This window comes from Clupea harengus, unplaced genomic scaffold, assembly GCF_900700415.2.
Source record: "Clupea harengus unplaced genomic scaffold, Ch_v2.0.2, whole genome shotgun sequence".
NCBI lineage: Eukaryota > Metazoa > Chordata > Actinopteri > Clupeiformes > Clupeidae > Clupea > Clupea harengus.
This window is the reverse complement of record NW_024879619.1, coordinates 63,108-88,809: the sequence shown is the minus strand read 5'-3', so window position 1 is coordinate 88,809 and position 25,702 is coordinate 63,108. Positions and strand designations below refer to the sequence as shown.

The window sequence follows — 25,702 nt, the reverse complement described above, 5'->3', positions numbered from 1 at the left end:
GTGTCTATATTTATTTTATTTATTTATTTGCATTTGTAGATGTGTAATAATGTGTAATCATGTGTTTGTGTGTTGGCGTGTGTGTGTGTGTGTGTGTGTGTGTGTGTGTGTGTGTGTGTGTGTGTGTGTGTGTGTGTGTGTGTGTGTGTGTGTGTGTGTGTGTGTGTGTGTGTGTGTGTGTGTAGCTACAGAAAGAGTGAAGATGCGCGGTGCTGTGCTGGGATGCCTGCTGCTGTGTGCCATGGCCCTGCTGGCCGAGCAGGCAGAGGGACACGTCACCTTCTTCAGCCCCAATCAGATGAGGACCCTGCAGGTAAGGCAGAGGACCCGCCGCATAGGAGGTGCAGGGCGCATGGAGAAGGGAAGGGTTTAGCTCTCAGGTATATTTCTCACTGGTGTAGGCATCGACCTGTTATTCCCCAGGGCTGATGGAGAAGGGAAGGGTTTAGCTCTCAGGTTTATTACTCACGGGTAAAGTCACTTATGCCATCGCAGTCACCGTATTCATGTGTACAAGACAAAAATGTAACTGTATTTATTTGCAACGTACCTCAGGGGGAGTACTTGTACTCTATACCACTGCACTTTGTTGTACTCTTAATGTTTTTTTTTAGCTTATTGTATTGCTGTTGTGTTATATGTTGTCCCTTGTGGCACCAACAGTAGCAGCGCTCCAAATTTCATTGTATGCAAATACAATGACAATAAGTGCTTTTCAATTTGTCTAGGCATTTTGACAATTGTATACAGTCAGATAGATAGATGTCTATGTTATTCGAATATGCATTGATCACGCAAAGCATGGATATTCACTTTCCCCTGAGGTAGAGTAGATAGGTCTTGATTACTGTGACGACAGCAACATAGATGTGCATAGATGTCCATACAGTATATCGCACCAATCACACCACATATATCATACTTCCCATAGAAATACATCTCTCCACTCTGTGATGGCCTTTGCCCGTTTGATTTGTGTTGTTCCTGTGAATGGGAGTATGAAGAATCAGGATTTTAATGATTCTAATGCTACCCAAGTAGAATATGTGGTGGCTCCACCCTGTGGTGGGATGAAGGATAGCTCTCCACAGCTGCTTTATCTAACTCCCATAGGCCCTATGAATGGCACTGTGGAAGGCTGAACACTAACTCACTCATTTAATCAGGAAACATATGTTGTTGTTATGTGGTTATGTGGTTATGTGGTGGTGATGGTGTCTTGCTGTTTGCTGATTGAACATGTTGCTGTGTTCTGTTTGGTCATGGTTGTGTTGGTCTCTGCTCACTGGTTATGTAAGAAGCAAGAAGCAAAGCTAGAAAAGCAAAAAGAACTGGGGCCTCGTTCAGAGGATGGCACACCTGAGGATACATCAGTTCAGCCAGTACCACAGGAGGAGCCCGAGGCCCAGGTAAGTGTGTGCGTGTGCGTGGGTGGAGAGATAGAGAGATGGATGGATAGATAGAGAGAGAGAGAGAGAGAGAGAGAGAGAGAGAGAGAGAGAGAGAGAGTCAAACTTAAGTAATTCACTGTTGTGTCTGCAGGGGACAAAGGTTGAGATCTCTATCAGACTGAGTGGCGAACAGCTGGATCATGTAACACAGGCAATCATAAAGGATGCGCTGGAAAATGGAGGTAAGACCCTTGACATGTCACAACTTGACGTTAAACTTAGTATGCTTACCTGCCTGCCATAAACTTACCTACTTACTTCTTACTTACCACACACACGCATGCAGAGAGAGAGAGAGCGTTCTTGTGACCTGTCTATGCTTCTCTGGGCAGCTGCTTGAGGAGAGAGCTGTTCCACACTTATCTGCAGACTGCTGCTGATAGACATCACCGTCCATCCATCATGAGCTCATTTTATGTCCTGTGAAAATGGATAAATAAAGCTAAGTTATCATTTCAGCACCGCCTCATGTCATTTCATTTTATGTCTTAACTCTACACCCATGGCTTAAGATGGCCACTGGATGGCGCTGTTACATAAAATTGTCTTCTTTCTTTGCTCACCATTAAATGTGTTCCTTCCTTTCTTTTCTGTTTCTGTTTCTGAAAAATTCCATATTCCTTTGCTGATGATTGAAATTTATTTCCAAACCTTTTGAATAACTGTCTTTATTTGACCCAACGATAAACCCATGATTTGAACAATTAACCCTTCAGTGTTTTAAATGTTGCTGTCATGATCTAAATTAATTTTACTTCAAAATTAATTATTTTAATTATCAAGTAATTATTTTAATACGATGTTCAACACAGAACAGCTGAAGGGTTACGATTGAGATTGTAAGAGTTTGCAGGCCATGGCATGGCAGAGGGACAGATGGAGGATGTTGCCATGTTATCTGTGTCTGTGTTATCTGTCTTTCACACACTGAATTTGACCAATGTGCCTTCTAGGATTCAGTGTGCTGTTACATGCCTTCTTGTACTGTTGACCAACAGAATGTTTCTGTTGATGGATTCATAAGTTGAACATGAGTTCATAAGTTAACCATATTAAAATACCTGGATAACCTCAGCAAACATGAAAAGACACATCAAAGACATGCATAGACATACAGAGGGTATTGTACACTTGCTACTACAGCTCAGGGTGCACATTTATCTTGAAGATAACATAAGGAGAGATTGTTCAGTCTAAGAAGTAAGGGGGAGACCAGCTTTCATCTTTCAAGTGGAAATGACTGAATAGAAATCTTGGCATTAAAGGGTCAAAATAAAGACTCTATTACAGAAACAGCAGCTTTATTGTAAAACAAACATGGTTCCTAATCATAAATGAGACATAACTTCTGTTGTTGTATATTTGATAGTAAGATGTACAAAAATACACATTTTTATATCAAATGTAGTAGCATTTCTGATAAATGGGGGCAAGTAACATTAGTTCAGAGACGCCCCCTATATGTGCTGTTTGTGTTGTATTATTTATACGGATTAATATGGCATAATGTTGGACTGGAAAGTAATAGAAAGGAATTTGACCTTGCTGGTGTTGCTATTGTTGGTCAGTAAGTGCTTTTAAGCGTCATGGTTGAACAGTGTACCGAGCTGATGCATTCTACCCAATCTTCATCACTGCTAACTTATCAGACAGGGGTCAAATCAGAAAATCAGTTATCAAGAACAAAAACAAGAACAAATGCTGCTCTGAAATGAGGGCAAATCCACCTCATGGTAGCTAGACTATGAAACATAACTGAAAAGGGGACCTCAGGTTTATAAAAACAGTATAGGTGCCTGGGCCTGACTGATAAGATGGTCAGGGTGTCTGTGGAGGTTAAAGTTTGGAGGTCAGTCTCTCGCAAAACTCAAAGCTCTTGAGGGCAATGGCGGGGTCGCGGGCGGTCGGCGAGGGCTTCACCAGGGAGCAGTCGCTGTCAAAGTACTTCCCAGAGATCCCCTCCGTCTCCTCAGCTACCGCACAATAGATGGTACTTACGGCCCCTTCTTCAGAAGTCTGACACACACAGACACACACACACACATACACACACACACAATGTTAGTATGCCCGTTTCTTTTACTACTTTTAAAGCATGTTTGAAGCATGTTTCAAGGTCATTTTATATATTTGTTATATAGACCTATATATATATAATAATATATATATATACAGTACCAGTCAAAAGTTTGGACTATATATATATATATATATGGATAAGGATATATCAGACATTCTGCAGAATAGACAAAAATAGTTCCGTCATTCATGCAAACCATCAGCTGAAATGAATCATGCCTATAAGTCAACTTGAAACATGAGCAGGGTGCTATGATTCACATTTCGGTCCTCTGAGGTTATTTAGTGTCAGCTTTGACAGACTTTTAACTTTACTCTTTCCCTTTTTGCTTTTTGAAAAAGGCAGTACTTTCCAAAAAATGCACCACACACACAGCTCAGAGTTTTTCAGGAATGGCAAACCTGGCTTCCAGTCAGAAAAGCAGAAGCCTTAAATAGCCTTCTGTAAGCAATAACAAATCAGTCATTCTTGGTTTAGTGGTGGTACTTTGGTGTGTCTGAGTTCAAGTTCAGTGAATTAACAGCTACTACAATTAGTCTTAGATTGATACTTTGCTGGCGTTTCAGTCTGTAACGCGCACTGCACGCACGGCACACACGCACACACACACACACACACACACACACACACACAACACCACCACACACACACACACACAAACTCAACCACACACACACACACACACACACACACAGTCAAGCTCAGATGGTTTATCATCTGAGGTTCTTGCCATGTCTTACACACATTCTAGAAAAGAAAAATAGATGGATAACATCCTCAATAGTCATCACAACAGTAAGGCAAGAACCTAGAGAATGATTGACAGTCGCAGGGTAAATGTCGTGGTTTACCTTGAAGAAAGAAAAATCCAACCAGTTTTGAAGATGAATTGCACCACCCCAGTTATAGTGTCGCATCACTTCGGTCATCACTACTCCCGGGTGCAGAGAGTTCGCGGTCACATCTGACACACACCAACAAACACAAACCGCAAACACACAGACACAGCACAACACACACACGCACTTAAATACACAAATGCACACATACAAACACACTAACATAGGGACAGTACAAAGAGGCTAAACTTTTAGCCAAGAGCAATTGCACAAAAGCATTAACACAGATTAGCTCTTTTCTACCTTGTGTAATGTTAGGTCATACCCCAAATGCAAGAGCTGGTCAGAAACCTCATGATGTTGACATTGTGCAATGACCCGTGGGTGGTTTAACAGTCATGACATTAGCTTGACTAAAGACATCTTCTGCCTCTGTGAGTCACATCTGAAACAAGTAAAGTTGTGTGGCCAGGACCTCAATTCCTATCTGCTCAGCACTGCAAAAATTCAGCTTTTAATAAAGAGAAAAAAAGTAATAAAATGGGGGATATATTACTTAAAATAAGCCAAATGTTATCTGCCAACAGAACAGGAAAATTTGACTTACCAAGATTTTTTATAAAAGAACCCAAATATATATTAAAACTAGTGTGGCCAGACTAAAAACAAGTACATTTGTCTTGATTCTGACTTTGACAAAAGCAGTTTTGTACCTACTCCAGTGGTGATCAAACTAGCTTCAAGCATTAACTTGCTCAGAACCCGTAATAAAATCTCAGTAAAAAAGTTATAATATCTTATTAAGACAATTAAGGACTGAAACACTTGAAGCAAGTGAAATACCTGGTAAGAAGAAATATATTGGCAGACAAAAAACAAGCATATATTTCCCTTGATTTTAAGATATTTCAGTCTTACTAAGGATTTCAAATTTTTGCAGTGAGTGGACTTCAAGATAGCTCATAAAACTCAAGGAGAGGTTGGGAGCATAACAGCGACTTCCATCCACGTCCAGGTTGAGGTTTATGAGAGGCTGGTGTGGTGAAATGCAGGTTGCGTGGGTACCTGTGCCTTAAGCCGTCTGGCAAGTTCGTTAGTCCAGAGGACATTGTGCAGCTTGGTGTGGTTGTACCACTTCGTCCATGCGGTAGACAAGGTTGTTGCCGTGGAAATGAGAAAAGTCCACTTTCCCCCGCCAGTGGTTGACAGAAGACACATTGATGATGCGGGCTGGAGCTGAGCTCTTCAGACGGTCTGAGACACACAAACACACCACAGACACACACCACACACAATTTCGGTTATGTTCTAACTGTGATAATTTACTTACACACGCAGCACATGTTATTTCTCTCATGTTTTCTCTTCATCTCCAAAGGTATGCAAATGTTCACAGCTAAACATTATCCACCATGAATTGACGCACAGTATGTTGTTTTAAGACTGTGAGTGTGTATGCTTGAGTTACGAGGAGTGCCTGAGTGGTGCTCTGCAGTGGCTTATGAACCTGAAGAAGTTACGTCATCCAGGAAATGGTTGCTATTTCACAGTAACAGAAAACAGTTGGATTCTGGGGAAACTGGGACAGAGGACTCACCCAGTAGAAGACTGGTTTAGGAGAAATGGTCCTACGTGATTTGTTGCAAAGGAAACCTCGAGCCCATCAGCTGTAATGCCTCTAGGCAAACCTGCATGAATAAACACAGGCGCACAACACACACACACACACACACTCACCATAAATAATGAACAAATAAAGAATCAATAAAACAAACCCATATGCTTGGGCAAAAAAAATACATTTCAGTTCAGATGTCAGTTCCTATTTATAACTACGCAAATATTCTTCAGTAACATCAAAAACATGTCCTCAGAAGAACAATTGCCACAACGGCAAATGTTCGTCAGCATTTTCCTTCTTTGTAATCCAACCCTTCCCGTTTCCGCCTCTCACCAGACCTCAACCGGTACCAGAAAATCATTTCAATTTGATTCGTCAACATCCAGTAATTTCAGCCTCTGCTCTTTGATGGTGAGCTGCTTGAGTTTGCTGTGGTGTATCACTAGAATGAACGGTCTAATGGTCTATGACTTTAACAGTAGTCTGTAATTATGGCATATGAATCTTCTAAGCCTGTTGATGCAACAATGTACAAATGTACAGTCTCTGCGGTCGTTTTGCCATCACCCAGCAAACACAAGCCAGTGTGTACAGGAAATTCTGTTGATTAACTTGTGGTCTGTGCCTACAAGATTCCAGTGGGAAGCAAAACTTTCCCCCCTTTGCCAAGTTCCCCTTTCAGCAGTTTCTACATTGCCAGAGGAGAGCTGCACACTACGACAAGCTGCCTCCAACACAGGTGGAGCAATCAACCAAATATTTCACCTGCATGAGGTGTGTGTTTGTAACATATACAGACAACCATGTGATGCTCTTTCAGTTGTACCTGTACCTAGCACCCTGTTCAAACAGAAGGGGTTGCCCTAGTACAAGAGGTACAACATCACCAGTCCATCTCAAGCTTCCCCTCTGCCACAACTTGAATTGTTGAACGTCTGGCCATGGACAAAGGCACAACTGTCAGGCCCCACATAATAAATCATCACAAATCACGAACAAAAAAGAAGCTGGAAAGCATACATTACTCTGCTTTGTGTTTTTCCTTGTTTCTTTAATAATTTGTTTCGGTCTTAGTTACGAAAAAGGAGGGCTTGTAGCTAAAAACTGTTATCCCAAGACAACGTAGCCTAACTCTAACAGTTCTCTGCCCCCCACCCCACCCAAATACCCAACTAGCACCTAAATAGTACTGAAAGGATTCATACTTCATACTTAATTCTGTCTTATTATGCATGATCAGATCCTGCCTGCAGAGACAGTACCTGAGGCTCCAGCGTTGTTCACCAGGATGTGGACCTCTTTCTCCTCCCGTAGAATGTTGGTGGCGAACTCCCGCACGGACTCCAGCGAGGACACGTCCACCAGGCGCAGGTGTACGTCCGCGTTCCCGCTCAGCTGCCGGACCTCACGCACGGCGGCGTTCCCTCGAGCTTCGCTCCGGCAAGCTAGGATCACACGTGCGCCCCGTCGTGCAAAGTCCAGGGCGATGAACTTCCCAATGCCTAGATTATGGAGCGGGGGTAAAAAATGATAAATGGTAAGGAGAGAAACAGACGGAGAATGAGGTTGAAAGAGAGACCAGAAATGATAAATGGTAAGGAGAGAAACAGACGGAGAGTGAGATTGAAAGAGAGACCAGAAAGAGTGAGTGGTCAACCCAGATTTCCCAAGGTCAAGGACAAGGTCTTTGCCAGCATTTGTGTACAATAACAGTAACAGAAACATGATATGAGAAAGCAGGTCATGGCCAGTGACACTGCACGTATCCACACACATGGCATACTGCCTACACTTGTTTTTTTAACCTGAGAAACATCTGTATTACAGATGACCATTTAAACATGCATGGTGCCTATAATCTTTCAAAAAAGGCGTAATGTCTTTAACAAGGGTTATAATCCACTCCCTGTGCTGATCTGCTAGGTTCGTCAAATTCGCGTTAGTCAATGCAAGCAACTGTTTATTAACTACTGCGAGGGCACAATCTCCAGCTGTCTCTGACTTGGGTCTACAAACAGACAAATAGTACCACAGTGAAATAATTAAATGTTATGCAACTCCTGGGGTGCACTAGGGTTATCTGGCTGAGTCACAGTAACGGTCTGAAGTGAATCTGGAACCATTTGTGCCTACTGAGCATGCATGGAGAAACATAAACCTCGCAGTCACTACAATCTGGAAGAGGGCACATCTGGAATACATCTGAGTCTCAGGACTGTGGAACCCTTTCCAATGAATCAGCCAGAGAAAAAAAGTGCACTGCAAATATCAGCAACACAAAGCCCCTGTAAACTCACCACACGCACATACACATGAAACAAGAAGCACAAAATCGATCTCATTCTCATAGATCAGGGCGATCTTGCACATCATGAAAGTTAAATACATATTATGTTTAAGCTAGTAGGGAACATCATCCAGTCAGTCACAAATTGATATAATCACGGAGCACAATGAAGAGTTTTTCAGTGCTGCATACAATTTATAATAACTGCACTGGGTAATATAAACGGCAGAAGTTCACCTGTATTGGCACCGGTGACAATGGCAGTTTTCCCCTTGAGCTCCACTTTACACGCGCGTGGGTCCCACGAGCCCCTTCGTTGTGATCGTACCACCAGCCCCAGGATGACTGTGGAGATCATCCACACAGGGTTATACACGATGTCCCTCAATTCCCAAGTCATTCTCACCAGTTGTGCGAAAGTGAAACGTCATACACGACCGTATAGGACCGAGGAGAGAAAACACAAAAGTTAAAGTGACAACGGCGTTCGATAAGGGGTAAAGTCCTGCTCCAGCACAATGACTGACGCTGTCCGTGGCATTTCCCTCAAACACTCCACCAAGTGGTAACGTAAGTAAACGAAGCTAATATCGGATACTTTCCCCCCCTAAAATGTGGGAGTCCCTGAGGATGCCTTTTAAATTCTTATTGTCTTCTGAAAGCCACAGTGCTGAAACTCAAACTGACAAGTTGCGTTACAGTTTACCGTAGTTGCTCCAAATCTGCCTTCCCGTGCATGTGCATTTACATGGCATATATGAATGGAATTGATTTTGTCTAAAGCTACTGAGTCTGCTAAATGAAAGGTATACATTAACGGTGTGGCAGGAGTGTACGTGGTTTCTATATGTGTCGCCTACCCAAGACGAGACGCGAACGATTTTAGAGATGGGCTATAACTTTGAAGTAGCGGTGTTACCCTTGATACTCTTCGAAGCAAATTATGAAGCACTTCAAGTCTGAGGAGCTCCGTATCTAGGCTTGTAATGTTTTGGCGAAATGACGTCATATAGGGTATAAACAGGCATTGCCCAAGTCCTTGCATTACTATGAAAAGAAACGAATTGCTATCATCCGTGAACAATTTCAATTTCATTATAAAATAACACTGACCATAAATACTCAAAATGGTCTATTTCTTTATTTGCGTGACATGTTCAAATAGCCTACTATTTATAATTTCACAACTGAGTACAAGGCAGGTCAACAGTGTGCAAGTAGTTTATGCAACTTTTAATGAGATAGAGACAGCTATGTGGTGAATGTCAGGCGAATGTCTAATGTCATGCCAACTTCACCGAGGTCTTACTTGAGTATTTTCCATTTTATGTTAGTTTATACTTCCACTTCACTACATATTGTACTTTCTACTCCACCACATTTATTTGACAGCTTCAGTTACTTTTAAGATGAAGATTTTACACAATGCATTATATAACAAGGTTTTAATATATATACAATACATTGTTAAACATTTAAACCAGTGGTTGCTAACCTTTTGGCTTCTGACATCTTTACAAAAAGAGTGTAGTTGGGGGTCACATTTCAGTTGTCTATGAGTCGTTACCTCCACGAAATAGTGATTTTCTTTTCAGTCTAAACTCCTCACATTGTTTCATTTCAATAAATGTTCAAATGATCCAATTTCTCACCAAAGATTAGAGATGTCCAAAAACTGAAAACAGATTTGTGTATCAGAACTTAGTTTTTTCTTCTTTCCTCTCCCGTTAATCATCTCACAACCCCTGTATCTCATGTCCATTGGCACCTACAGTGTGAGGGTCCCTGGGCACCTCTGTGCTTAATGCATGAACTGACCGTATGGGCCCCTGAGCCCCTGGGTGCTGACAGAGTTTACCACAAGGGCCCCCAGCCCACACCCCATCTAATGTAACACCTGTAACACTCAGTGAACCTCTGCCAATACATTGCCAATTGTTAGCAAACGCCAATTTAAGGCACACGGAAGCTCCATGAGTTGGATATTTTTAAGACTGGCCTAAAAACCTTTTTATTCAGAAAGGTCGTTTCTTACTTTTTAAAACTTATTATTATTATTTTATTATAGGTTGTTTTTAACTATGTTTTTTTACTATGTTTTAACTATGTTTTTAGCTATGTTTTTAACTATGTTTTTAAATTATGTTTGTAAACTATGTTTGTAAACTATGTTATTAAACTATGTTTTTAACTATGTTTTAACTATGTTTTTAACTATGTTTTTAACTATGTTCTTAACTATGTTTTTTTTTAAACTATGTTCTTAACTATGCTTTTAACTATTTTTTATTATAGGTGTTTTAACTATGTTTTTTTAACTATGTTTTTACTGTAGAACTCTGAGATTCAGATGAATATAGAGTGCGCTATAAATTAAATGAATTATTATTATTATTATTATGATATTAAGGCATAATGACAAATGAGCGGTGGAGGAGTAGCACGTGCCAAACATGTCTCAGCTCATCGCCACGGACTCATGTCAACAGTCAGCCCTTGTCGGACAGCTGGATGAGTGGATGATTTTGCGAGGAGGAAGGCAAGAAAGGGGGGGATTACTTTACCAAGGAGAGTTGGCTACATCATTTGGACTCAAATGTTCTTGCTTACAGTAGAATATGTTGCTGTTCCGACATGCATTATGAGGCAGTTCAATGATTTGAACCTGGCTTTAAACGGGGATTTCCTAAGACCTTATGGGCTGAATTGAGCATCTGTAAAGAATGCATACACCTGAGCCCTCCGGAATTATTGGCACTGTCATGGCAAAAAGTGACCGGGTGCCAAAAAGAGCCAGGGTGATGTAATATTGGCTTTCGAACGACTCTTGAGTAACAGTTGCTATACCAACGTTAGCATTACGTCACCCGGGCTCTTTTTGGAAGTCAGACAACCTCAATAACGCAATTTACCCCAGAGCATCTCGCATTATACTTCGCTACCTGAGACCAGCTTGCCTGTATTTTACCTGCAATAAACCAAGCAAAACAACCATGTGCTTGATGTTTGACTGTGTTAGGAAAGTTGTTGACTCACACCTTTGTTATAGTGTCAAAGTAAGTACATTTCAACCGGTTTCGCCGCTAGCATCTCGTTAGCGATTACTCCGTTAGCTGGGGCACATTATTTTGCTTAGTGTTTAGCTAGCAAACTAGTATGAACTCTCCCAAGTCTTTCTAAATAGGCCTATATCAACACATAATGGTAGATCTTAAATTATTTACGATGTTAGCAGTGAACTGGCTGGCTTGCTAAAAAGGTAGATGAACAAGCACCGTATATTATTTAAGATGTTAGCAAATTAACTTGCTGGCTTGCTTAAAAGGTAGATGAACAAGCACCATATGTTATTTAAGATGTTATTAAATTAACTGGCTAGCTTGCTTAAAAGGTATATGAACAAGCACCGTACCGTATATTATTTAAGATGTTAGCAAATTAACTGGCTGGCTTGCTAAAACGGTAGATAAACAAGCACCGTATATCAGTATATTTTCTCCTTGTTATAAAAACAAATTTCTACTCTAAACAATTTCAATTGAAATGCAAATGATGATGTAAACGGCTAAAATGGAACACTTTATTTACCGGGTAAAAATTTGTTTAGCCACAATATATAGCGATTAAAAAAGTAGTATTGACTGCAAATGTTGATGTACAGGATACCGGCAGGTGTAGCTAAAACGGAATACTTAATAGTTTTAGGCACAATATTAAGTGACTAACAAGTAGCTGATGGCTTTCGAACGACTCTTGAGACTGACCAAAAAGTGCCCGTGTTACGTAATGCAAGCGTTGGTAAAGCAACTGTCACTCAAAAGTCGTTCGAGCCAATATTACATCACCCGGGCTCTTTTTGGCACCCGGTCACTTTTTGCCATGACAGCACCCTTAGTGAATATGAGCAAAACAGGCTATAAAAAAATGTCTTTGCTGTTTATCCTCTTGGTCTTTCACTCAAAATATTCACAAAAATCTTACCTTTTCATTGAAGTAAAATTATTGAAAGAAAATAAAAATGTTAACACAAAAATAAATATTTTTCTCCAAAACATGTGTGCCACAATTATTGGAATTACGCACTGTAAGGAGGATGGTTCGACTGGCAAAAGAATCTCCAAGGATCACAGCTGGAGAATTGCAGAGGTGATTTGAGTCTTGCAGAAAGTCTCAAAAACTACCATCAGACGCCATCTACATCACCGCCAGTTGTTTGGGAGGGTTGCCAGAAAAAAGCCTCTGCTGTCAATCAACAACAAACTAAAGTGCCTAAAGTTTGCCAAATGTTACTGGGACTTTCAAAGGGACGGGTTATATGGTCAGATGAAGCCAAAATAGAGCTTTTTGGCAACAAACATTGAAGGTGGGTTTGGCATAGACAGAAAGATAGCCATACAGAAAAGCACCTCATACCCTCTGTGAAGTATGGTGGCGGATTTTTTATGTTGTGGGGCTGCTTTTCTTCCAAAGGCCCTGGAGATCTTGTTGGGATGCATGGTATCATGGACCATCAAATAACAGCAGATATTAAATAAAAACCTAAAAGCCTCTGCCAGGAAGCTTAAAATGGGCCGTGGTTGGACCTTCCAGCAGGACAACCGTGGTTACATGGATTCAAATAACTGGCTTAGTCGGACTGAAATCGCATTATCCGTTTCATGTAAGCACCTTAGTCGGATCGTAGTCGGACCGCACATAGTCGGACTAACACCCCTGGATAACTCGATCCGCTCCAGTTGATAGTTCGACTATTGCGGCATGTAACGGTGAATTGGATAAGGAACTGGACTTTGCGTCTTTGCGCATGCTCCCTCTCTCCCTGCCAGGTCGTGACCCGGAAGACGAAAGAGGGATAAGTTGTCTCAACTGTTCATACTAATGACACGGTTTTTTATGAATATCCTGCAGACTGTCTTACAAGCTTATTCTTGTTGATTATGAACAAACATAACAGAAGAGGTCCGAAGATATGAGCACCTTTACAACCCCTCCTTAAACACATATAAGGACCCTCCACATTTTATTTGCCTAAAACACACAGCAGTACTGTCAAATCAGCTGTCACTCGGCTATTACCTGACCAAGGTTCCATGGCAATGTTCCGAAAGCCCATTTTTCCGACAGCCCGCTGTTCCGAAATTGTGAGTACAGCAACGTGAACCACTATAGCCCACATGCACATCCCAATGAATCACACAATCATAAACATATAAATGCCTTTATTTCACAAGCATTAACTTGAATTCAGAATATTATTATACACACATGCATTTGCATCGCGATGATACAAAAATATTTTTATGATTGCCAACGCATGCATGCTTTGTCAGTGCTTGACAATATCTGCGTAATGTCCTGCGACAATCTGCCAGTGATTTCCTTCGCATGAGTGGTAGCCTACCCCATATTCAAAACCAGAGTAGGCTAAGTTAACAAATATTGCCTAGGAAAAGTTATATGCGTGATAGCCCGGTGAGCGTCTCCGCTCTGCTGTGCAAACGAAATGCTGTGTGTGTTTTGTGCCACTTAAAATATTTCTAAATTTTGCCAGGGGGACTATTTTTCGGAATATTGAGATTTCGCAATATCGGGCTTTCAGAACACTGGGCCGTCACCCCTGACCAATACCTATCAAACTCGGTGATACTATTCACAACTAATTTGTCCTTCATTCTATCAAATATGATGAAATTTGGTATTGTGCCCGCGAGGCACGCGTGAGTTTAGTTTTGTTCAGTTATCTGGCGCTGAAAAAAACAACGAATAAGTACTGTCAAATCAGAAAGCAAATCAGCTGTCACTCGGCTATTACCTGACCAATACCTGTCAAACTCGGTGATACTATTCACAACTAATTTGTCCTTCATTTTATCAAATATGATGAAATTTGGTTATGTGCCCGTGAGGCATACGTGAGTTGAGTTTTGTTCGGTTATTTGGCGCTGCCCTCTAAAGACAGAGGCGTGACAGGTGGATCGAGATATTTTCCCGTAAATACCTTTACCTAAATACCTTTATAGACAACATCGATCATACACTCCCATTGCACTCAAACAACCACACTCAAACGAGGAGATATTGTATCAATTAGCCTATTATGTATTGTATTAATTGCACAGAGTTCCAGTGGCGCATGCAGCCGTACGCACTGTGCGTACCCTCAAAATCTACACAAAAATGGTTCACCGACCGCAGAATAAAGGTTTTTGCCATGACCATCACAGTCCCCCGACCTAAACTCCATAGAAAATCTGTGGGATGAGCTGAAGAGGAGAGTACACAAGGGTCGACCTCGGAATCTGAAGGATCTGGAGAGATACTGTATGGAGGACTGGCCTATTTGATAAACTGACGATGGTAATGGTATTTAGCCCAAAAGCGACTTTTTGTCCAAAGCGACCCACATAAATGTTAGAAAAGAAACCTTACACACAATATATAAAGTATCAGTTTAAAGTATATAGGCCTGTCTTCATTCACTTTCCAGGGTTCGGGGGCATCGGGTCCTTCGTATGAGGCAGAATGGTATTTATTCAAAAAGCCTGGAATCCACTGACCTGAATAAACAATGGGAAGTGACGTAGTTGTTTTTGATATTTAATATCAGCCGTTTTGCAAGATTGAGCATTAATAAGAAAACTGTGAAGAAGCATTACGCAAAATGGTGGCTGTAAACCTTAATCTGCGCCGCCATTAACCCAGATAACATCACATGTCATAATTAGCTGAAGTAGGAAGAAAAGGGAACCCAACATAATAGTGGCAAGTTGCCAAGAGGACGTTGTCCCCTAATGGCCATGCTTAGGTTACATAAGAAAGGTGACAAAAGAAAATGGGAGGTAGACTATTGGGAGAGTTTGACAGACGTAACGGATCATACAATGACGTGTTTGCTTGTTTGTCTCAGTATTTGACTGATTTAATCAATCAATCAAACAATCAATCAATGGCTCTCCATTTTAAGATAACACGGGAGCTCTCATGGACGGAAAAAACCCAAGACAAGGCCTTGTAGTGCTTGGACTGAGACCAGAAGATTTGCCAGTCTCTTACCACAAAGCTTGCCAGTCTTGCCAGGCTGCTGCTGAGGTCTCCAGTGTTTGAAGGGGGCTCACAGTCTAGTTGTCCTAATACTCCCCTCTGTTAATAATACCTTACTATTAGGGCTACTGAATAAATTATAAAATATGAGAAACTTGTGGAATGTGGTCGCAGTTTTTTTTTTATATCTCACATAGTATGGATCAGGCAACCTGGTCTCATCTTACTGCCACCATGGGGAACTTTGTGGTACTGCAGACAAAATTAGGTTTAATTATTGTGGTGCAGAACAAAAGTCTTACAGAGTCTGAATAGTTTTTCATAAACTTAATAGACTGCATAGACTACATTTTGTGAAGCTACTTAGATGCTATACAGACATCGCATAAATGGCTGAGACAATAGCAGAGAGAAAGACAAAATCTGTGGAATCCCCTGTGGAATTTGTTTTCTCACGGAAAATCCCAAGCACAGCACAGTCTGATTGATCTCCTTAACATTGGCTGTGATATGTGTCATACCCAACTAAGGGGTCTTGCTGTATTTTTCCATAGCCTCAGTGAGGCCTATGGTGGGCTAGTTAATGGCAAACCGTCACAAGTAGGTGCTATCTTATCTTCAGAGAGAATGGAATCATAATCATTGTTCAACGTAAGATTATACAAGTATCCCAAACAACTCATTGAAGGGAGATGAAGACAGTTGTTTGTCAATGTAGATTAACTAACCTTTTTAACATTTGGGGTCACCTTTTTCTAATTTTCATTACAAAATTATTTCTGCAGTAAACACAATGGTTTGATTTGAGGTGCAGTCATAAAGTCACTTCAGTGACTGACAGCTGGAGTTGGGGGACCTTGTGTGACCTCAGCTTGAGGTCACTGCCTCCATTGCAGGAAGTATATTGATATTACTACTACTATAAAATACATACATTTCCCCCCATTTGTTTAGTTTTCGTGAACAGACTTGATTATCAGCATAATGCTGAGCATTAAAAACATTACAGATAATAAGAATATAAAAGAAAACAGGACAAGAACTGATGTCATTTTAAGAACTAATTGAGAAGGATACAGTGTGAGGTGCTCTGTTCTGAATATGTTTGTTTTTCTTTGTCTTTCTGGAAAAGATATCAGCATAATAAATGATGACCATACATTGAAATAGCACGTGGGTCACACAAACGCTATCTTACTGCACCAGCCGCAGTTGCAGCAAACGGCACGGGCAACTCCCTCATAAAGAGAAGTAAGCCTGGCATGATGTTCCAACCCAAAGACCTGAGCGTAGAGTCCTAACCTCATATGAACAGCTCTGCACCCAAATGATTCGCTGTAATAATTCTTCAGTTAACATCACATTATTCATTCCCAGACTTACAGGTAATTGACTCTGGACAGTGATACTGCTCCTACAGGTGTCACATAATATATACTCATGTGTCTGTGTTTTGTGCCCTCTTGCAACAGAAGGTTAATATGACCATTAATCGATTCGTCCTCTCACGTCAGTGACAAACTCTTCAGAGGTTTCCCAGGTCATCTGTGTTAACAGGTCAATAATGGAGAGATTTGAATGACTGCAGAGACATCATGGTATGATATGTGCAATCATTCACAACTTGAATCTATACCATGCCTTACTCTGTGTACTGACCTCCTACAGAAAATGCCCTTTCATGTGGATTGGGAATGCTTATGTAGATAGGACAATATGAACAAATTAAAACCTGAGTTTTAGCATGATGAAGGAGGGTAGGCGAAGAGGAAAGAGGATATCAGGCTTGTTCAAGTCTCAACAGCGGAACACATGGCACACATTGTGTGTGTTTGTTGGATCCTGTAATCATCTATCCCCGTTTGCAAATTCTTTGGAACGGTTCATCAAACAAGGGAGGTGTGTGACAACGGTCATTTTGCTATGGAACGGAAAGCGAGGGTAACGTCTGGGACTTAAAGCTCGCTGTTACGTGGCGGGGTTTGGATGGGACTGGTCCAAGGTCATGGTCAAAGACTGCCAACGCAAAGGTCGTTTTACTGTTGAGGTTGACAGAATTGTACCTACAATTGGTGTCGTAATCACTCATGTATTCATGTTATAGGTCGCCTGTAGCCTATGTTATGCTAGCAGCACCACTGGTGAGAAACTGACCAGACCTTTTGTGCCCCCAGTCCCCTAGTCCATGTGTGGCTGTGTACATATGGGACTGACTGCCGTCTGAGGGGGTGGGGCAGAAGCTATATAAGGGGGAGACTGCCCTCAGAGCACTCAGTACTTAAAGACAGCGGTTGAAGGGAGAAAGATCAAGAGAAAGAGAGAGAGAGAGAGAGTGAGTGAGAGCACGAGAAAGGCGAACAATACACAAATCCCACCGGGGAGTTTTGGAAACCATTGAAGGATTTTGGGAAGACAGATCTCACAAGAAGCAACGTCAATTGAAAGGACTTGGACTTGCTGAACAGAGAGAGTGACAGGAGAACTACAGCACGCGAAAAATGAAGGATTCCCAGAGCATGCTGGAAGAGGGACGCGCAGGGGAACAAAAGGGAAGCAGAAGAGAGGCCCCCATGGCCTGGTTCAGGAATGAGGTTGTCCGGGTGGGGCTGGCCGAGACACTCGGCACATTCGTTATGATGGTGAGAGCTTGCCCTGCAACCAGCAACTTTATACAACTCTTGTTTAATTTTATTGAAGTGCATAACATGATTTGGAAATGCTAGACATGTATAAAAAAAAATACATTGAAATATTATTCAGGCATGATCAAAAGGGTTTTACATTTTATCAGAGTGATATGAAGAATTTCGACATATACATTTTTCATAGCAGCAGCAATGGAATCATAGCCTTGAAGACCAGATAAAAGCTATGAATTAGTCAAAAATAAGTGTACATTTATGAGGTCCCCATTTTTATCTTTATTTGGTTTGCGAGCTACCATAAAGATAATGTGTGAATGTCTGTGTGACATTATAACGAGAGGTGGGATGTCAAGGACAGTGTCATGCCACATTATTATTATGTTGGCAAATGTCTTGCTCTCGAGCCTCCCACTGTTGGCCAGAACACCAGGTGGAAACTGGTGACTTAAATGGCATGCCACCCTGGCTGTCGCACCCACACACCCACATACTACTGACCAATCACAAGACACCCTTTGTGGGTGTTTGCAAGTCTGTCTTTGTGTGTGTCTATTCTTAGAGTAATTACAGTGTCACCGAGAATGAAGCTGACGCACAAATACTACATTTCTAGGCCAGAACATCATCTGACACACATTCTCCTTGCTGGAATTTTCCATGTGTACTCACATGTTAACTTGCGTTTGGGTTAAGACTAAGGTCGTAAATGTAACCTCAGGGTCTTTCCTTCTTGTGACCGTTCTGGATTTCATATTTATTTTAAGTGAAAGTAAAAGTAAAAGAATCATCCATACCCTTCATTAAATGTGTACTGTGTGAGGTCTCTGAAATAAAGGTGATAGTTCTTTCTCAATTAATACTAACTGTGTGGTTGTGGTTGGGCTTGTTGATTGTTTCAGGTTTTCGGGCTCGGTTCAGTGGCTCAGGTGGTCACAGGGAAGGGAGCGTTTGGGGAGTACCTGAGCATCAACCTGGGTTTCGGGATAGGTGTGGCGATGGGGGTACACGTAGCTGGCAGCGTTTCTGGTAAGTAATGCAGAATTATGTATATCCATTGTTTTACTGGTAGTACAATCTTCCTCTGAATTTGTATTCATCCTTCAGGTTCAATGAGTAAAACCAATACACCGGTAGTTACCACAAATAAACAAAGTAACAAAGTAAAAAAAAATCTCTCTCTCGTTCTCAGGTGCCCATATGAATGCAGCGGTCTCCTTTACGATGTGTGTCTTTGGCCGTCTGAAGTGGGCGATGCTTCCTTTGTACATCACAGCACAGTTTCTGGGATCTTTTCTAGCAGCTGGAACAGTCTTTGTCCTCTACTATGGTATGTGTGAGCCTCCTAGTCATTATGTGTTTATAACCTAACATCTATTAGGTATTTCCCAGGTGATTGTGAAGTTGCAATGTTGCATTCTGTCATGTAAATGTTTTTGGGATCACAGTTTAGTTATCCTGCTGAAACAAAGAACACTGGTTTTTAAATTATACAAAGATTTCTGTCCTGTCTTAGATCTTGAAATATGCAATTATTTCAAAGATTTCCTGGGATGTTTTTAGTGGCTTTAGGACAAATAAGAAAGCCACATTATCTTAACAAATGACATAGACCACCATGTCTCCACAGAAAGCTAATATGCCCTATTGAGATCTACAATGTATCATGTTCAATAGTAACCTCTTTGAGCTCAAGTCGCCATATTTCAGACATAAGTATTCTGTATTAATCGGTCAGTGTAAGAGGGCATATTTCATTGATCACATCTTTTGTCTGCATCTACAGATGCCATTCATCATTACAGTGAGGGAAACTTCACAGTATCTGGCCCAAAAGCAACAGCTGGGATTTTTGCCACCTATCCAGCCCCATACCTCTCTCTCCACGCTGGCTTCCTAGACCAGGTGAGTGTTGAAACAGGTGTCCACCTCATGAACAGCTGCAACACCAGATCAAAGCACTAGTGACAGGTGAATAGAACCTGCCTTTAAGGAGGTGTATATGGGCAGTTCATAACAGGGACATATTTGTGCTTACCCACATGTCTGTGTACCTCAAAATATACTGTATGATTATGTTTGACAACTGTATTTGTATTAGCAGCACTGGATAACTTAAACTTTAAAATACACCACTTCAACAAAGCATACAGTATAAACAAGCAACATACAACAACATATTCAATATGTATTAAACAACTAATTACAGATGTTCAACAATATCAACAACTTTCAAATGAGATTAAATGAATCTCTCTTGTAGGTGCTGGGCACTGCCATGTTGCTTCTCTGCCTGATGGCCCTGTCAGATCAGCGAAACCAGCCGGCACCCAAGGGCACCGAACCTCTGGCTTCCGGCCTCCTGGTACTGCTGATTGGCATCTCTCTGGGTAGCAACAGTGGCTACGCCATCAATCCCACTCGAGACTTGGCACCCCGAGTCTTCAGTGCCCTCGCTGGATGGGGACCTGAGGTGTTCAAGTAAGGATACTATACATTTGCTTTATGGGAAAGAATGCTAGAGTAATGGGTTTATGGGAAATGTATGCATCTAATACAAAATGTACTGGATATGGATGCTGGGCCCACTTTATAGGGACAGATACTCTTAAGACAGGGTTTGTGGGCTACTGGAGAAACAGGACTCATGGGTGATGGAATTGGGGCAGCAGAGAGCTCAGTAGAGATTTATGTTATAGAAATGGAGATTATGGGGGATGGCTTATGTATACAGAAAGGGTTTAGGAGAAATGTATGGTTTCAGAGATGGTTTATAGAAAATGAAGAATGTGTAAACTTACAGGCCTTGGGGGAAGATGTTGAGATGGGGTAGAGGTAATTCGGTAAAACAAATAGCCTTTGTATTGTTAGATTTCGGTGGATTTCATATATCAGACACAATATAACTACATCTCAACAACCCCCACAAGTTAGTTTGCATAGCACCAGGCCACAGCCATCAGGCTTGGCGCCTGACCTTTTGTCTATGTTGAGAGCCATCGCACATGGTTCCTGGCTTTTGTGTGTCTTGGAGCCAGAGCTATTAGACTCTGATTGTTGGCTTTTGTCTGCAGTCACGACAAGATGGCTGAAGCAAAGACATTAGCATCTATACCTGGTATGACCATATATGGCCCTTGGTCAAACTAGACTTCCCCTTTGACCTCCAGACACACCCATCCCCTCCCCTACACACATATGTTAGTTCTACAGTATAAATGTATGTACATCTCTGTAATGTATGAAAAGAAGGAGAAAGAAGACCGACTCGTTACGAGCAGACGTGTCTCGTGCATGCTCGTGTTGTGTCGTGGTGATCGTGGCTAGTGTCTGAATAAACACATTCTTTCGCTAAGCCGTCTTCCACAAGTCTGTTATTCTGAACAAGCTAACTTGAACCAAGCCTGGGCCTCCGACGAATTCGCCGGAGCACAGCAGAAGCTTTCAGTATAAAGGGATTTCAGACCAAGAGATACATTATTTGGTGAATAACAATAGATAATTCAAAAGGGAACAAAAGGATCTAACTGACCTCTCTTGACAGAGGAACAGCTGAAAGCACACCTTTAACCTCTGTGTCTCTGTTCTTTAGGGCAGGCTCTGGATGGTGGTGGGTTCCTGTGGTGGCCCCTTTGGTTGGGGGGGTCCTGGGCGCCCTGATCTACAGGGTGTTTGTGGAGATGCATCACCCCCGCATACGGGCCCAGGGGCCGGAAAACGAGCCAGAACGCGAACCGCTGTACCAGCTGGAAAAAGCCGCTCCCGCTGAAATGTGTGTGTAGACAGCTGTCGGACCCACACACTCGTGCAGTAAGGCTCGGACCAAACTGGTTCTGAGGGCCATGGAGAGGCTGGACTTAGACGGGCCATGCTGAGGAAGAGTTGCCCTTGTATGGACACTCATCTCCTTCAGCTCCTTCTCTTCCAATCTAATGTGATTGTTGTCAAGATATGGGAAGGCCAAACTGTCTGAGTACAAAACCACTCCAGCTAATCGACAGCATACAGCAATGAGGAAAGGCCGGAAGGACATTCGGTTTCTTCGAAAAAGACTGTACGCATCGCTTCACACAAAGGCTGATGGAGGAACAAAGCAGAGGAAAAGTGGGAAAACGGGTGAAGTGCTGGACTGGTCATTAAGAAAGTGAGAAGGAGCCACCGTGCCGGAAAACACTGCGCACCACCCTCTCTTCACCTATACTGCCTCAGTTTAGAGCAGGCCACCATTTGAGCAAGATTTACCACCAATAAGAGGAAGAGAATCAGATGCACAGGCTTAACTGAAGTCAGTTGTTATCCAGTCCACCTACTAGTATTCATCTTTGAATATCAAGTATAAGGAAATGGCTCTTTATAACTAAAGTACATCCATTAGCTTGAACAAATGATGTACTAATCACCGTTATGTGCCTCCACTCTGTCTGTAAACCTTGCGATATATGATACTAGGTGAAGAAAGGAAAGCAAAACATGAGCTGTACAGATTCTAGAATCTATAGCAGGTTGAGAGCCATATTAGAAAACAAACTAAGACTTACCCATGATATGTTTCAGGAATAGTCTTTAATAAATAAATAAGTACAGTTGGGATCCAACATAAGTTAGAGGTAGTGAACAAACATTCCTGTGTTCAGAGTTTATCAGACGGACTGGGAAACCAGTGACTAGGAGTGTGAAGCGATAACTAATGATAACAAAATGCATATTCTTCCAGTTAGGTGTACATACATAGATACATCCTCACTCAAGGACAGCAAAATATATACGTGATTCTCATCCATTGGAAGTGACGCACGAAATTACTTTTAAAATACTTTAAGCCCTTCCAGTCAGTCATTTTAAAACACATTCCGCTCCTTGCATACCCAAATAGCTTAAATAGCTTAATAACACATTCAGTGCTTTATTGCCTTTATCTGGTCATCGTTTTAGCACACTGAGTCTCCCTGACACCCCATGTCCTCTGGATGTGCCTCCAGAGCCCGTGGAGGATGCCTGGGCAGGAGGTTTCTTTTTGGGGGGTGGCTGCTTGGCTCTCCCCCTGAAGGCTTTGGCCGGGTCCAGCTTGTTGAGCAGTGGCTCACCTGCACTGTCCAGGTGAGGTTCTGAGTGGAAGGTCAGGGGTTGGTAGAGGGCAGCCCATTGCTAGGGTGAGAGGGAGATGGAGTAAGCTATAGTGAGAGAGCTATAAAAGCAGTTCCCTAGCACTGGTAACTCAGTTATTACAGTGTACTATGGACTGGTAAATGTGTGCAATCTCTTATATGACTTGAAACTTCTGTATAAAAGATTAAATTAACTTCAGTTAGCGCTGTGTTTGCATTATACATCGAATGTATTTGAAGTATATATTTTGTTTCTACTAAGTCAATAAATGTATATTGAAATGTTCCTCTGGTTGTTGGTTGCTGTTAAACATTTAAATACATTTTAAACATCCTTGGCACTGCAAAAGATCTCTCTTTTAACAAAAAAAAAAAAAAAAACACATTACTAAACCATAGCAACTATCTTTTGATCGAAGAAAGCTTGACCTGCCACCTGCGCACCCTTTGGCCTCTCACCTTGGCCTGTGGGCTGGGCCCATATGGGGTGAAGTTATACTGCCACTCAGGCAGGCCCAGGTGTGTGATCATGAGGCGGTAGTAGGCGGTGAAGGAAGGGGTCAGGTAGTGCCAGTAGAGCGAGCGATCCAGGAACCACACATCGCACTGCTGGGTTACCTCATCTACACCAGACACAGGAGACACAGGACCAAACAAGAAAACTGATAAATATGTGTCAGACAACTCGGCCATTGAACCTGTTTCTAAGAGGTGAATGAGTATTAACACTACATTTTATAGAGCAAAAAGTGAGATTCTGAGTGCAACATGTCCTACTCATTTCATACAAATAACACCAGTAAATGGGAACTTTAAACGTACTGCTGCCTAAGGATGCTTTGTAATAAATATGGTTGTGCGGAGACTACCTTCTGTGCAATTCTTGTAGACCAGACACACCTTCCCATTTCCCGCACATGGGTCCAGCTCAAAGATCCGACTGCGGGAGTCAAAGTGAGGCTGCTCTCGTCCAGTCTCAGCATCTGTGAAGCACAATATCCCTCTAATGATACGACTGCAAAGGACTATTTCCCTATGGGCCAGTTTGTGGTGACGGACAAAAGCAGGAAAGAAACAAACAATGAATGGGGAATGTTTACACAGACTACTCAAATCTAATTGATTTGTACATCAAATTAAAATACATCGTTATACCTTTCATTTTTGGGTCAATATTTGACATTTTCAACTTATTGACTTACTCCGTTCAAGTATTGGGATTTTAAAAAGAAATTGGAATAGTCTGCAGTGTGTGTGAAAATAGCTTCGGTACACTGTATTTCTTAAGTGAAAATGGCCGTAAATGACACGGCCAGTTAGATTAAAGTTAAGAGCTCTGACTGTGAAGGTTAGATGATCGCAGGGCTAACAGGACATGGAACTTTTTAATGTCAGAATCTTCTGTTCACATTGCCCTCCATGTTGTGGAAGTGTTCCGTCATCTCACCTTCCGTCTCCCCATCAGAGTCCAGATCAGCGATGGTGGGCGTGCTGGGGAGGGAGAAAACTGAGGATTGGCCGAGCCGCCGGAGTTTGACCACACTGTTAATCACCATACAGCCCACAGACACACACTCATCTGTAACATCATAGAGGTGTCAACATTAGTGGTCAGAGTTTTATCATAATAATAACAAAGATAATTTACATAATCACATTTGAATTTAGCTTGGAAAACTGAGCTTGGTGGTCATCCATTGTACATGCAAACTAAATCACAATGACAGTTGATCAGATAGCAGGTATTTTAAACGTGTAGATGTACTGGAGGCTGGAAGTTGGCAGAAATAGGAAAATGACCAGGAGACTCACTCTCAAGCTTTGAACTCCAGGTCAGAGTGAAACCATCTGTTGTTAGATAAAAGTCTCTGAGATCCTCAGGCAGGGCACAGGCGTTTTTCTGGTGGACAAGGGGCATTGTCAGAGAGAAGGCTACTTTTTGAGTATGGATTATCGAGAAAGAATCCTCGTGATATAACTGATGACGTTCACAGACAAACACGTTCATTAGATAATCTGTGGCTCAATGTACCTGCTCCCATGACAGCAAACACCGTTTCTCTGCAGGTTCTCTCTCTGCGAAACGCACGTCTATGACTCCAGGAAGACTCTCTGTGGTTGACATCAGAACATACATCACATTGTAATACAGCTGTATGCTCAGAGGAGGTAGATCTGCGTAAATCTTAAATGGCTTAGTATGCTCAGTTATTTTTAATGCTTGGACAAGAAACATACATGGATCGGTCAAATTAGGATTGCATCGGCTAGCAAATAATAGCTTAATTTCAAACTTTTCTTGACATTAGCTTGATAACTAACTTGCTAGCTTGCTGCCTCAATAGCTAGCTGCCAAAGACAACATTTTCAATGAGCAAAATAATCTTACCAAGTACTCTAGTAACACCAAGTGTCAGTCTTTCAATAAAGACTTTATGCGCTTTCTCATCTTTTGACTCCTCCATCCCTCTTACAAAACGTACATTAGCAAATGATTACCTAGCTCAATGACTAAATTAAAATACAGAAATTTCATTCATTCTCTGTGAGCACGGCAGCACGCCAGGGAAGTGACCAGGAAAGAAAACATTGCCTGTATTTGTGAGGTCATAGGGAGTTGTAGTTTCTACCTTTTC

General features: G+C 41.8%; 2 protein-coding genes and 1 pseudogene across 2 annotated transcripts; 1 reads left to right on the top strand and 2 right to left on the bottom strand.

Moving 5' to 3' along the window:
- Positions 1-5,448: 5,448 nt before the first annotated feature.
- On the bottom strand, positions 5,449-8,760 carry LOC122129281 (annotated as a pseudogene).
- Positions 8,761-17,510: 8,750 nt separating this feature from the next.
- On the top strand, positions 17,511-23,352 carry LOC122129280 (aquaporin-7-like). Its single transcript, XM_042704282.1, has 6 exons — positions 17,511-17,958; positions 18,864-18,990; positions 19,154-19,291; positions 19,748-19,866; positions 20,225-20,442; positions 21,554-23,352. The coding sequence occupies exons 1-6, from the start codon at positions 17,818-17,820 to the stop codon at positions 21,741-21,743; spliced, it is 933 nt and encodes a 310-aa protein (XP_042560216.1). The 5' UTR covers positions 17,511-17,817; the 3' UTR covers positions 21,744-23,352.
- On the bottom strand, positions 22,506-25,668 carry LOC105902508 (tubulin polyglutamylase complex subunit 2). The gene is made up of 7 exons (XM_012830097.3): positions 25,456-25,668; positions 25,099-25,178; positions 24,879-24,966; positions 24,514-24,645; positions 23,936-24,049; positions 23,526-23,689; positions 22,506-23,106 (listed from the first exon to the last, which is right to left on the bottom strand). Exons 1-7 carry the CDS (start codon positions 25,529-25,531, stop codon positions 22,882-22,884), a joined length of 879 nt encoding a protein of 292 aa, XP_012685551.2. The 5' UTR covers positions 25,532-25,668; the 3' UTR covers positions 22,506-22,881.
- Positions 25,669-25,702: the final 34 nt, after the last annotated feature.

Bases quoted from the DNA above. Each gene is read 5' to 3' on its own strand.
- LOC122129280 (XM_042704282.1), top strand. From the start codon at position 17,818: ATGAAGGATTCCCAGAGCATGCTGGAAGAGGGACGCGCAGGGGAACAA. The intron at 18,991-19,153 runs GTAAGTAATGCA...TCTCGTTCTCAG, and splicing joins CGTAGCTGGCAGCGTTTCTG to GTGCCCATATGAATGCAGCG. The intron at 19,292-19,747 runs GTATGTGTGAGC...CTGCATCTACAG, and splicing joins AGTCTTTGTCCTCTACTATG to ATGCCATTCATCATTACAGT.
- LOC105902508 (XM_012830097.3), bottom strand. From the start codon at position 25,531: ATGGAGGAGTCAAAAGATGAGAAAGCGCATAAAGTCTTTATTGAAAGA. The intron at 24,050-24,513 runs GTGAGATGACGG...TGTGCTTCACAG, and splicing joins CTCTGATGGGGAGACGGAAG to ATGCTGAGACTGGACGAGAG. The intron at 23,690-23,935 runs GTAGTCTCCGCA...TGTCTGGTGTAG, and splicing joins CTACAAGAATTGCACAGAAG to ATGAGGTAACCCAGCAGTGC.